The sequence below is a fragment of the Schistocerca serialis genome, chromosome 6, assembly GCF_023864345.2.
Source record: "Schistocerca serialis cubense isolate TAMUIC-IGC-003099 chromosome 6, iqSchSeri2.2, whole genome shotgun sequence".
NCBI classification, from domain to species: domain Eukaryota; kingdom Metazoa; phylum Arthropoda; class Insecta; order Orthoptera; family Acrididae; genus Schistocerca; species Schistocerca serialis.
The window spans coordinates 148,389,965-148,404,063 of record NC_064643.1 but is presented as its reverse complement, the minus strand read 5'-3'; the positions used below and the strand labels follow the sequence as shown (position 1 = coordinate 148,404,063).

The 14,099-nt window shown below is 42.3% G+C and overlaps 1 protein-coding gene across 1 annotated transcript in view; it reads left to right on the top strand.

The window, feature by feature from the left end:
- LOC126484699 (whirlin-like) overlaps nt 1–14,099 on the top strand; it is a 157,397-nt gene that overhangs the window by 23,318 nt on the left and 119,980 nt on the right. The window contains exon 2 of the mRNA XM_050108295.1: nt 97–243. Coding sequence (XP_049964252.1) covers nt 97–243 — 147 coding nt within the window. The remainder of the gene's footprint in view (nt 1–96; nt 244–14,099) is intronic.

Sequence of the window (14,099 nt, the reverse complement as noted above, 5' to 3'; positions counted from 1 at the left end):
TTGGCTTATCAGTGTACAGTCTCTGAGTCACTGTGTCGGCGCTTGCAAGTTACTGTGTCGGCGCGAGCAGCCGGAGTGCGAGCGGGCGTGTTGCAGGAGCTGGCGCACAAGCTGAGCCGCAGCTTCGACATGAAGGAGGAGCAGCAGATGCTGGAGGGCGAGGCGGCCGCCGTGCGCAGACACCAGTCCATGCAGCGCCTCTCCAGGGCCGACCTGCTCGACGCCAGACACCACGAAGACGTGGTGAGTACCCCCACACACCGCCCTGCACATGACCTAAACACTGTAATGGACAAGCCCATTTAGACGCGTCATAATTCACTTGCAGCATCTAAATTACTCCTCAAAGATAGGGCTCAGTCCTTGTGGCATGGAGACCAACAGGCACTGTAACAAGCTCCACCCGACCCCCCCTCCTCACCTGTCTGTGACATACGCGGATCTGTGGTTCGGTTCTCGAGAAGGGTCAGAGTCTGTTATTGTCAACCTCCCCAAATATAACTCGTTGGCATTCCACTTACCTGCTACAGACGCCTAAGCTTTTATTATCAATGAAAGCACACCGTCCCGTCCGTAATACTCGCTCTGGTAGGAAAGCTAACTAGTGGTATGAGATTTTCACTCTGCAGCGGAGTGTGCGCTGATATGAAGCTTCCTGACAGATTAAAACTGTTTACAAGACCGAGACTCGAACTCGGGACCTTTGCCTTTCGCGGGCAAGTGCTCTACCAACTGAGCTACTCAAGCACGACTCACGGCCCGTCCTCACAGCTTTACTTCTGCCAGTACCTCGTCTCCTACCTTCCAAACTTAACAGAAGCTCTCCTGCGAACCTTGCAGAACTAGGAAGGTAGGAGACGAGGTACTGGCAGAAGTAAAGCTGTGAGGATTGGGCGTGAGTCGTGCTTGGGTAGCTCAGATGGTAGAGCACTTGCCCACGAAAGGCAAAGGTCCCGAGTTCGAGTCTCGGTCCGACACACAGTTTTAATCTGCCAGGAAGTTTCATAACTAGAGGTAGCTTAGTCGATTATCTAACGTGTTGTACTGTAATTATATACTGTGTGTGTGTGTGTGTGTGTGTGTGTCTGTGTGTGTTTTTGTGTGTGTGTGTGTGAATGAATGATCTGTGTCTAATGTAATTGTAACATGTTGTCTGAAATTGTCCTTTAAACAGATAGCGGTTAATTATTTTTATCACGGCTCTTCTTACAATGTTTTAAACGCTATAAATGTTAGCACAAACTTATTACACTCAACACTTCGGTGTGCTAAATAACTGATTGCAATTATATCCTTTTATTGAAGTTACGTTGTTGTTGTTGTTGTTGTTGTGGACTTCAGTCCTGAGACTGGTTTGATGCAGCTCTCCATGCTACTCTATCCTGTGCAAGCTTCTTCATCTCCCAGTATCTACTGCAACCTACATCCGTCTGTATCTGCTTATTGTATTCATCCCTTGGTCTCCCTCTACGATTTTTACCCTCCACGATGCCCTCCAATACTAAGTTGGTGATCCCTTGATGCTTCAGAACATGTCCTACCAACCGATCCCCTCTTCTAGTCAAGTTGTGCCACAAGCTCCTCTTCTCCCCAATTCTATTCACTACCTCCTCATTAGTTGTGTGATCTACCCATCTAATCTTCAGAATTCTTCTTTAGCACCACATTTCGAAAGCTTCTATTCTCTTCTTGTCCAAATTATTTATCGTCCATGTTTCACTTCCATAAATGGCTACACTCCATACAAATTCTTTCAGAAACGACTTCCTGACACTTCAATCTATACTCGATGTTAACAAATTTCTCTTCTTGAGAAACGCTTTCCTTGCCATTGCCAGTCTACATTTTATATTCTCTCTACTTCGACCATCATCAGTTATTTTGCTCCCCAAATAGCAAAACTCCTTTACTACTTGTAGTGTCTCATTTCCTAATCTAATTCCCGCATCATCACCCGACTTAATTCGACTACATTCCATTATCCTTGTTTTGCTTTTGTTGATGTTCACCTTATACCCTCCTTTCAAGACACTGACCATTCCGTTCAACTGCTCTTCCAAGTCCTTTGCTGTCTCTGACAGAATTACAATGTCATCGGCAAACCTCAAAGTTTTTATTTCTTCTCCATGGATTTTAATACCTACTCCGAATTTTTCTTTTGTTTCATTTACTGCTTGCTCAATATACAGATTGAATAACATTGGGGAGAGGCTACAACCTTGTCTCACTCCCTTCCCATCCACTGATTCCCTTTCATGTCCCTCGCCTCTTATAACTGCCTCTGGTTTCTGTACAAATTGTAAGTAGCCTTTCGCTCCCTGTATTTTACCCCTGCCACCTGTAGAATTTAAAAGAGAGTATTCCAGTCAACATTTTCAAAAGCTTTCTCTAAGTCTACAAATGCTAGAAACGAAGTTACGTTATAGTGCAGATAAGTTATCGCACACCAAAGGAAAAACAACATATGAACATTGTCTCTTTTGGTCTCAACGTCTGAAGAATTAGGGGTGGTATGTATGTGCATTTATTAGTTGCACATTCGTTTGTTAATTTTCATTGCATGAAGCATATTTAGTTACAGCTTTCTGTGTAACGGCGCCTACGTGAAAAATAACGCACTCGATATCTGTGGCCCAGTACGGCGAAATTTGCATTAGAATATAAAAATAATGACTGACACACTTTAATATATTCATAAACGCCTAATCTAAATTAGTTATCTCAATAATATCTGGGCTAGAAGAGCAGTAATTACTAAAAATAGTTGTACTGACCGTAATGGCAGCTAATAAAATTTTTAATAGCTGCAGGACACAATTTTCCTATAAATAAAAGATGTTTTCAATAATAACAAATAACATTCGGTATTCTGAAAATGATTTGGATAAATTAACAATTAATACACTTATTATAGACCTCTTAATATGAAACATAGGAAGAGTGCGTCTTGCTAGGTCAGCCGTACTACTCGAAAAGATAAAATGTCTTCTCTTTTATCAGACAAATGAAAACTAACAGAGTATATATTGTCTTCTTTAAGTCGTTTTTTCAAGCATATTCACAGGGCAAAATTCGCCAGGAGACGGCACAGTGTGTAAAATTGTTTTTAGCGGGCAGGTTTAATGAAATGTTATACAGTAGTGGAAATCAGTATAAAAGCAGGGATATTTGTAGGAAAATTAACATTGTCGGTTGAAATAGTTGCGCACAGTGTATATGCAGTAGTATAAGATCCAGTATACCGCCAAATGCAGTCAAATGGTATCCCATTTAATGTCAGTATTATAGGGCATAACAAGAGATCAACGATTCAGGTGGTAGAGAGTGGAACTTAATATAAACTTGTACACAAACTTGAGAAACATCCTTCTCGGCAAACTAACGATGAGTATTGTAAACAATGGTAGTAGTATTAAGCAGCCTGGCGGAGAACGGACACCCGTGGTATTTTTGTTGAATCCAAAGTCGTTATGAGACGGTATGAATAACCCCAAACGTCTCCCTTGTTCCACTGAATCAAGTGATCAAAATTCAACGAAAAGAACGCGACCTAACACGGGCTGAATTTCTACCTTCCGAAAACAGCAGGAGACCTGGAGCAGCCACCAGGCGCACCTACTACACCAACCGTAACCGACACAGCGCATGTCTCTCGGTCGGACACTACCTGCGCACTCGCTCGTCGCTCCACGTAGTCTGCCTGAAAAGCTCTCGTGCGAGTGAGGTCATTCTGTGTGGGAGAAGGTTAAATGTGTTGAGTTTGAAAGTGACCAGTCATACTCTGTCTCTCATGTCGCAATTATGCCATCCTCGTCTGAAACTATGCCTTACTCTGTCGTCTGCCAATCCCACCCTCTCACCGAGGGAAGTCGTTAGCACACTGGACTCGCAGTCGGAGGGACGACAGTTCAAACCCGCTTCCGACCATCCTGTTTTAGGTTTTCCGCGATTTCCCTAAATCGCTTCAGGAAAATGTCGGGATGGTTCCTTTGAAAGGGCACGACCGGTTTCCTTCCCCATGCATCCCTAAAACGGATGAGACTGATGACTTCGGTGTTTGGTCCCCTCTCCCCGAATCAAGCAACCAACCAACCAGTCCCACTCTCTCGCAAGTGCTAGTCTCGCTTCCACAGGGAGAAGGTAAGAGATGACTGGATTTAAAAATTTCCGATCATCCCAAGGCTTACAATTCAGCGTCCCTCCGTCTCCCTCTCACCCTTGACCGTCTCCGTCTCCTCCAAACTGGCTCTCGGCCGCAGGCAGAGTGGGAAGACGACCGGTGGATTTGAAACATTCCAGTCAGAGGTCACGCGTTTTTATGTCCGTTTTTTCCTCCTGTACGTCTCTCTGATGTTCAAAATTGGCTCTTTCTATATGGTGGTAGGGAAACGTTTTCGTTAGAATTCAAAGACCCAATTATTCTCCCATTTGCGGTTCCGCCTATTGCTATATCCCTTATACAGAACCTCTATCTCACTCAAAAATAACATTCTCTTTCGTGATGTCGGAAGGGACTTTCGTCAAAGTTTGCCACCTTTCTCACGCAAGGCGCGTCTGTGTCACGCTCGAAGTAACGCTCTCTTTCGGTGTGGGGGAAGTTTCCGTTAACATCTGAAAGACCCAGGCCAGCCCTTCTGTCCAGCCGGCCGTTGTGGCCGTGCGGTTCAGGCTGGAACCGCGTGACTGCTACGGTCGCAGGTTCGAATCCTGCCTCGGGCATGGATGTGTGTGATGTCCTTAGGTTAGTTAGGTTTAATTAGTTCTAAGTTCTAGGCGACTGACGACCTCAGAACTTAAGTCGCATAGTGCTCAGAGCCATTAGAACCTTCTGTCCATGCTGGACCTGTCCCTCCTCTCCTACGATGATGCCTTTAATCTCACATACTCATTCAATCACCAAGCTGCAGTCGCCTGTTGAATGAGGAATAGACGAACTTAAAGTACCTAACGTGTCCCATCATTCTATCAGAAAGGTTTAGTGCAGTCTCACCAAGATAAAATTAGAGTGGCAAACTACACGGCGCCGCTTGCATGAGACACAGATGGTACATTCCATCTCTCTAAAGGCTGTTTCCGTTAGAGCGTGCAAACATTTAACAGAACATAGAGGATGCTCCACTGAAGAATTTGGGGTAGGGAACCTGGTGTCGGAGAAGCCAGCTTAAGGAGAGGTTTACAATCTTTGGCCCGGAAAAAGCATGTTCTTTGAGAAATTTTTTTCTTGGGATGTGTTATAGATACCAATGTCAAATTTGGTCAAAATGTTTATTGATATTTTCTCTACAAACTGGAATTTTTTCGACCGGAAATGTCGAAGAGCAAAGGCGGAAGTGCCGTCGGAACGAAACAAAATTTCGATGTAGACCTCCACGCGCGGTATGTCACAGGTCATCCGGCTGGTCTTAAATCAAAACTGAGTTGAAGTTAGCGAAGTATATAAGATTCTTTAGGAGTTGTACCCCGCTTGAGTTATTTGGACCACAGTAAACAAAATGGTGGCCAGAGTACAAAATGTTGTGGGGACTGCTAACCAAAGACTGCATTTTATTGGCAGGACACTTAGAAAATGTAACAGACCTACTAAGGAGACTGCCTGCACTACGCTTCAAAAATGGTTCAAATGGCTCTGAGCACTATGGGACTCAGCAGCTGTGGTCATAAGTCCCCTAGAACTTAGAACTACTTAAACCTAACTAACCTAAGGACAGCACACAACACCCAGCCATCACGAGGCAGAGAAAATCCCTGACCCCGCCGGGAATCGAACCCGGGCGTGGGAAGCGAGAACGCTACCGCACGACCACGAGATGCGGGCGCACTACGCTTGTCTGTCTTCTTTTAGAATACTGCTGCGCGGTGTGGGATCCTTACCAGATAGGACTATTTTCTCTGCCTCGTGATGGCTGGGTGTTGTGTGCTGTCCTTAGGTTAGTTAGGTTTAAGTAGTTCTAAGTTCTAGGGGACTTATGACCACAGCAGTTGAGTCCCATAGTGCTCAGAGCCATTTGAACCATTTGAACCAGATAGGACTGACGGAGTACATCGAAAAAGTTCAAAGAAAGGCAGCACGTTTTGTATTATCGCGAAATATGGGAGAGAGTGTCACAGAAATAATACAGGATTTGGGCTGGAAATCATTAAAAGAAAGGCGTTTTTCGTTGCGACGGAATCTTCTCACGAAATTCCAGTCACCAACTTTCTCCTCCGAATGCGAAAATATTTTGTTGACACCGACCTACATAGGGAGGAACGATCACCACGATAAAATAAGGGAAATCAGAGCTCGTACGGAAAATTACAAGTGTTCATTCTTTCTGCGCCCTATACGGGATTGGAATAATAGAGAATTGTGGAGGTGGTTCGATGAACCCACTGCCAGGCACTTGAATGTAATTTGCAGAGAGTATATGTAGATGTAGATGCAGATTTGAAAAAAATAGGGTTCTTTTCATCGATTTTTTGACTTTGTGGGCCAATTACAAATATTTATAGTTGATGGATCGGAATAAAAGTGGTACAACTCCTAGACAATTTAGTTAGCTTCGTCGGAAACAAAGAATCATGCCAATCGGTTCAGTAGATTTGAAGTTACCATACCCCGCGATAAAAAAAAGCCATTTTGAGAAAAACGCGTTTGAAGTCGTGACAACATATAAATGCAATATTATGCAACTTACGTTCAGTCTGCTATTCAGGTTCCATAAACTAGTCCTTCCTCTTCCTCATAGAGAGCGTTCTGCTCGATCTGGGCCATCCTGCGCTGCTCCAGAGCCGTTCGTACGGCCGGTGACAAACGGTTTTCGGCCTCTTGAATCCGGTGGTCGTCCGAATGCTAGACGAACTGCGTCGAATAGAGTCCCAGGGTGACGTCCATCGTTGTCATGGTCTTCATAATTGGTGAATACTCTTCGTTGAGGCTGTTCAGTGCCAGGAAAGTCGCAATCTCCACAGTCTTCGCACCAGAATGCAAATTCTTGGGGGCTATCTTCAAACACACGCGTTCAAACATTCATTTGAATTTTGTGTGTTTCCTCCAAAGCACCGGTACAATAACTCGTCCCCCGAAAGAAAAAAAATGGTGCGTGATAAGGCCTATTTCAGGCAGGCGCATTTATTGGTTCAATCGCGAATAAGAAACATTTCCGTTCCGTATTCTGAAAAACCGTTTCAGGGGTGGATTCTAAACACTTTTATGGATCCAAAAATGCAATTAAAAAAAATCAAATCTGTAAACAAAACCTCCCCTTAAAGAGATAATAGGAATAAAATCACATTATTGTGTACGTTTTTGTTTACGTTAGTTAACTGTGAATACCATCCCTGACACAATGAACGTACTATTTGTACTGTGTCTTACAAAATGTGCTGAAACTGACTGTCATCAACATCAGTGCAAGCAAGACATCAACGAACAAGATGTTGACGCGCACTGACAAATATCCCTGGTGTGTTTCTAATCAGATCACAGGCAATTACAATTCTGGCAACTAATCTTATTTCCGTACGACTGGCGTCTCATACAAGTGACTTTAGATATCCCAATACGAAATAGCGAAGGAGATTCAACTCAACTGACCCCGTAGGCCATGGAATGGTATCTCCCCCTACAATCCAGCGCCGAGGAAATACAGTACCAGTACTGCTCCATCGTATTATACTATATGTCTCTGAATAACATGTGTAATAAATGGGTCTGTCGTTGATTCATAACACGTTCTGTCATGGGACAATGTAAGTACGATACAACAGAGCCACCTTATGGAAGGAAAGCAAACAAAACCTGAATCATGATTTCCTGGTAATCAGGCTCGTCTTACTTTTTCCATATAGAAATAAATAGCACAGTACCTGTAAACTTGTACGCATGTTAGTTGCAAATAAGCTGGAAAACAGTAATGCTAGACAAAGCGGTAGCCAGGTTTACTTCCATATCTCCTTGAGCTTGCTTCTGCAACCCCAGGTTCCCTATCTCAAATTGTTCTGTTGCATTTTAGTACGCTCTTACGGAAACAGCCTGTATAAGAAATGGGGACCAATAACGCGTTCCAGTTATAACAGTAAAATACATGAGATGTTTTAATCTTATAATAGTAAATTACTTACTTGTTTGCGAAACCAAAATTGTTTTTATTCGGAAATAATTGGAAACTGGTTGCTGTAGTACCCTGCCACAATGGAATGGAATAATTTTTACATAAATTACTTACATCAGTTCTTAGTTTAGCACCTTAGCATAACTTTCAAGGAATTGCCGTTTAGAGAATTGCAACATTTGAAAAACATTCGTCCGAAAACTTGGGAAGTACATGTGTCTTGCAGTTGATTTAAGTACTGTATTAGCATAAAATTCAGATAACTTTAACAATGTTCTCTACGGTATACATACCATTATCAGCATTTCACGTTGCACTAGGATTATAAAGTCAGGTCTGCAGGCTGCGACTTTTCGAGCATGTAAATTGGGCCAGTGCTGTTTCTTTCCGCGTACGTTCGGGAAAGTCAGCTTTCCGTTATATTTTTCTTGGTGGAGGGTCTTTCCCTTTCTGTCTTGCCTTACTCAGCTTTCCACGGTTTGCCGGTTCCAAGTATCTACTCACGAAGCACGTCAGGTTTGTCGTTGGCAGTGAGCGGCCGCCGTTACCTGCCTGGAATCTCTTCCGCAGCCCCTCAGACCACAAACAAATCACGTGAGTTAGCGACTGAAAAGTATCCCATGTTACACATCGTTTGAAGGTTCTGGAATTCCTTGCCATTTTCACGACGCTTCGTGTTTTTCTACACTATTCTCCAAAACTTAGCTCATAAATTTGGAAACTGATATATGTAAAAATGTGAACACTTTTAATAAAAATTATTTTTGGAGGAGGGAGGTGGAAAGGAGGAGGCGAGATGACCTTCATGAAACCCCACACTGCATCCGCAAAGGGTTTGTAGGGCAGCCTGTCCCTTAACGGCAGCTGGCTCCCGCTCTGTCTGAGCAGTCGTAGGGACCAAAGCACTTGGCCTTGTGTGAAACTGGCAGTCATTCGTCTTACGACAGGTAACAGCTGTGGTAAGAGTGGTGTGGCCTGCAGCGGGCGCTCCTTACGAGTTACCAGACGCCATCTAGTGGCATAGCCTCGATAACGGCTCTCAACAGGTGGCACAGTGTAAACACCAACCTGGCCTCCTCTACTGATGACTTCGTCGTTCACAGAAAGCATAGGTCGCCGAATCTTGGACAGCTGCATGAAATAAATTTCGAAATTTGACAGTGGCTTAATGCTACTATAAAGAACGTTCGATGTTTTGCAATAACTTCTGCCTTTACTAGCTACAAAGCACCAGAAAACGAAAAATGTATGTAAAATATGATAAGCGTAATGAGCTATATCTTGAAATTGTTTAGAGAGTAACACACAGAAGAATATAAAGAATACGTAAGGAACAGACAGCCCTTAATCAGTTTGGGTTTGTTAATGCCGTGAGTACGAGAGTAGCCTTGTGCAGTATACAAGTATTGCTTCAGACGTGTAGAGATGTAAATAAAAATGTATTTGGTTGCGTAAGATATGGTGCACGTAACAAGAGGACACTAAAAGCTTTACTGACCGTTGTCTATATTACTTAGCATGAAAGTAAACCAAGAGTGTGTGTCCACCCCATCCATGACTAGATTTAATGAGAAAGAATATCATTGAACGCGTGCAGCAACTCTTTAAAGAACCTGCAACGTGGAATCTGTGTAGGGCGTAGTTAATGCACTCAGATTCTTTCTCAGAATTTGCGATTTCCACAGTTGCTCCCCGTATCTGCTGCAGTAACTGTCGCGGCTGGATGGCTGTGGCCCTTCTGACATATCAGCCGCCAGTTTAGGAAAAAAGTCTTCAGTGACATTTCGACTCTGTTGTATATATAGGTGTGTATGATGCAGCTGGTCTTAACCTTACTTTGAATGTGAATACTTTGCAGTAGTCTTCACTGTTATCAACAGCTCCCTATATATAAACCAGCTTTCAGGACACAGATTCATATGTAGATAATGTAGATAAAATACCGAACATACACTCCTGCTGATCAGTAAGTTCGAGAATGAAACCAATTAGATTATTACCAGAAGGCTTTTGATAGAGTAAACACGACAAACTGATGGGAATTTTCAGAAGTATTTGAATGGAGGAAAACAAACAGCGGTGTTGCATATTGATGGAGCAGTCAAAATTCTCAGGGGAGTAAGACAGGAATGAATCTTGTCATCCATACTATTTCATATATATATACTCAGAATTCATATTCGGAGAATTCCTCGAAGAAGTAGAAGGAGGAATTGAATTAAATGGAATAAGATTAAACGACATTCGACTTGCTTATGATGATATTGTATTTACCGACAGTATTCAAGCGTTACGATTATTAATGAATAGAACTGTAAGAGTAAGCAGTAAGTATGGGCTTGAAATAAACATCACAACGTGGTCCTAAGTGAGGAAAATATTACAAAAGTAAACTTAGTCATAAACCAAAGAACTATAGAAAGGGTAAAGTAGTGTATATATCATGGAACCATTATAAATGAAAATTCGAATAACTTGCAAGAAATCAAGATTCGCATGGGGAAAGCAAGAAGTGTGTTTCAGAAAATGAGTGCCATTTTCAAAAGCCATAACGTAACTCTAAGAACAAAAATCAGACTTTTGCACTGTAATGTATACTCCGTCCTCTTGTATGGGCTTCAGTCCGGAACCGCGCCACTGCTACGGTCGCAGGTTTGAATCCTGCCTCGGGCATGGATGTGTGTGATGTCCTGGTGACCTCAGGTGTTAAGTCCCATGGTGCTCAGAACCATTTGAACCATTTTTGGACACGAGGAAATGAGAAAAACTATCAAATCAACTCCAATCTAAAGCAGATCTGAAGTGATTGTACTCTAGTGACTCGCTCACGTAGCGCCTGACCAATACGGTGTTTACCTCGTGCAGACTGCAGCGATAAGGGCGGCCGTGGTCGCGTGTGACGTGTGCTAGCAGCAGATGCATTGACAACTTGCGAACCTGTTGAACTAACAATTCTACTCTGGCCCTGACTGGATATAGAGTCGTAAACTGTCCTTAGTTTTCGTGAGGTGAAAAAAGTATGTTTTTCCTTGGCTAAATCAACTAGCTGAGAAGACTCGCTAAGGCTAAGCGAAGTGTACACTGTTGCCCTCAAATGTTCCGCAGAACCTAACTAGCGGATCGCATAGCTCATAACCTCCAATATGAAGATACTGCGAAATATCAGAGCCTCGTGAGCACGCGCAAATGTTCACAACAAGATGTGTCTTTTGGAACCACAACAGAGTGGGATGCATTCCGTCCGGCACACAGTCCTTCTACGACAAGAGTGTCCAGAATAAGTCACTTGTAATTGCTTATATTATTGGAGACTTCCCCCACCATAGCGTGGGTTCGCCTCCTGCCACAACTAGTGTCAGCCAATGAGAGCATTTGCTGCAATTTACGTCATTTCTTTGCCCAATGAGGTTTTAGGCACAAACCGAGACGTACGTTAATTTTTCCCGGACCAATGAGTGGTCGCCATTCTTTCATTTAGTCATGAGGTCTACCCAAATAGGAGCTTTGCACTTGGACTTTATTCATTGTTCACGCCCCTATCACTTGATATTTGAATGTTTACAAAAATGCGAGTGACTCACGCTGCTGTGCTCCTTTCTGCATCGCAAAAGTGGCTTTCTTAAGTTGAAAGGCTTTCGCAGAGCACATGTGAATCTCACGCCCTGTACATGTGAGTGTCATGTGAATTTTTGTTTATGTCAAGTTGATGACGCACTTTCTGCATTCGTATGTTTCCATGTACGTGGAAGGGCTGTGTTCTCCTTTGAGACAACCCAAATGAATCCTCTGCTGCGTTAACATGTTTACTTCAGCGCTGGTGCGAGTCAGAAGACTCACCCAACCGTTACTCACTTTTGTGCCGTTACCTCTGTCAAAAATGTCCGGTGCTGTTGGTGCGTAACGTCCCTGGTTGATATCCCGTGGCGAGGGTTCGCTTGTTTATGGCTTTCCTGAGTTCCATGTCACTGTGCTTCGGTATGTAGGGAAAACCCACTTGCACATCAGTCCACTGCTACAGCAATGCTACTTGCCTATCAACATGCAAATAAGATGGACTTTGTTAGTATCGAGTTCATGTCAGCCACATACGTATTAATTACTCTCTGTACTATTCAAATAACGTGACTAAGCAAAGTACGGCTTGTGGGGTATCAAATTCATTGGTTTGATGAGTAGAATCGATTTATTGATATAAAAATTGTGTTATGTGGTAAATATTATCCTGCCATCCTACAGATTCATAACTTAAAGTTGGTTCTAGAAACTTTCTAAGTAGACGTTCATGGGATAGTTGGCGTCTATGTGCCAGTTCAGTTCCTGCATCATCCTTATGGCAGTCTCCTAAGGGTGAAACAAACATATGGCCATCCTTGTTTTCCTTCTTTGTATCCACTGAATATCCCTTGTTAGTCCTATTTGGTGCGGGTCCCACATACTTAAGCAGCAGTGAAAGAATAGTTTTCAATTGCTCATAGAAGAATGTAAAAACTCATTATCTCTTTTTATGTATGTATCATTCAGAAAACAGAACGATAGAACCAGAGGAAACAGGGTACACACAAAAGTGGAGAAGCAACCGTCTTTCAAAGTAGATTTTTCATTAACGAAGAGAGAAGAATATTGTAACAGCATACACTCCTATATATACAACAGCTCCCTATATATAAAATAGCTTCCAGGACACAGATTCATATGTAGACAATGTAGATAAAATACCGAACATACACTCCTGCTGATCAGTAAGTTCGAGAATAAAACCAATTAGATTATTAAATGAAAGTTATTAAATAAAATATATTTGTGATAATCATTCCAGAGCGAATACTGCCGATGGCTAAAACCACTTGAAATTGCAAATTATTGTATTCAGTCACATTTAGTAATCTTTCCTCTCTTTACAGTAATTTTTAGTTTCAAATTATATTCATAATGATAACAGTGAAGACTACTGCAAAGTGTTCACATTCAAAGTAAGGTTAAGACCAGCTGCATCATACACACCTATATATACAACAGAGTCGAAATGTCACTGAAGACTTTTTTCCTAAACTGGCGGCTGATATGTCAGAAGGGCCACAGCCATCCAACCGCGACAGTTACTGCAGCAGATACGGGGAGCAACTGTGGAAATCGCAAATTCTGAGAAAGATTCTGAGTGCATTAACTACGCCCTACACAGATTGTTCAGTGGTATCCAAATTAACTGAACTTCTTTTTCCAAAAATATGCAAAGATGTTGACAATACTGGTTTAATTTACAGTATTTCCATTTATAGAAAATCTGTCAAAATACATACCTGATTTAACTCACAAGCTAATCTTTTCTGGAAAACGAGCAAACTTTGGTACAAGGAAAAATGAAGCCCATTTCATAGTTACAGTCAAACCTGGTGAACAAAGATAAGTTTTATGTAATCCGTAACGTATTACTTATTCAGAGTGTTCTAATTACCTAGCTACCTCCGCGTTCAAGAAGTCGGACACAACATAAACGGTTTGTATTATTGGTCTACAAAAACATGTTAGGTAAAATTAAGTGTCAGCTACAGGGAGAGCGCAAAGATACACTTGGCACCTACATGATTTAATATAGTTTTGATAAATATTTCAGGTAGTTTGATACTTTCGGACATGGTACCTGAAATGTGAAATTAGGGGAGTTAAAAGCGCAGCTGGGCTGCTACCACCATCTTGGATTTCTGAATTTCACACTCTTTTAAACTTAGGACAACTGGACCAGTTTTTGAATTTCCCGCTACCGCCATCTCGAATTCATGGACCTGAACAACAGTTTGGACTGTGCTAGAAACCCTGTAGTGACACTACCAGCAATAAAGCGAATACTATGAGGATGCTACGTCATGTAATGGCTCCAGATCTCTTTTGATATGCTAGGCTCAGTAAGATGATAAAAAGCTTATTTGTTTAATGAATTTCTATCAGTATGTTTTGATGTAGCGCCTATTTCATAAATATAAGGGAAAAGGGAAATTTATCTTGTAAACC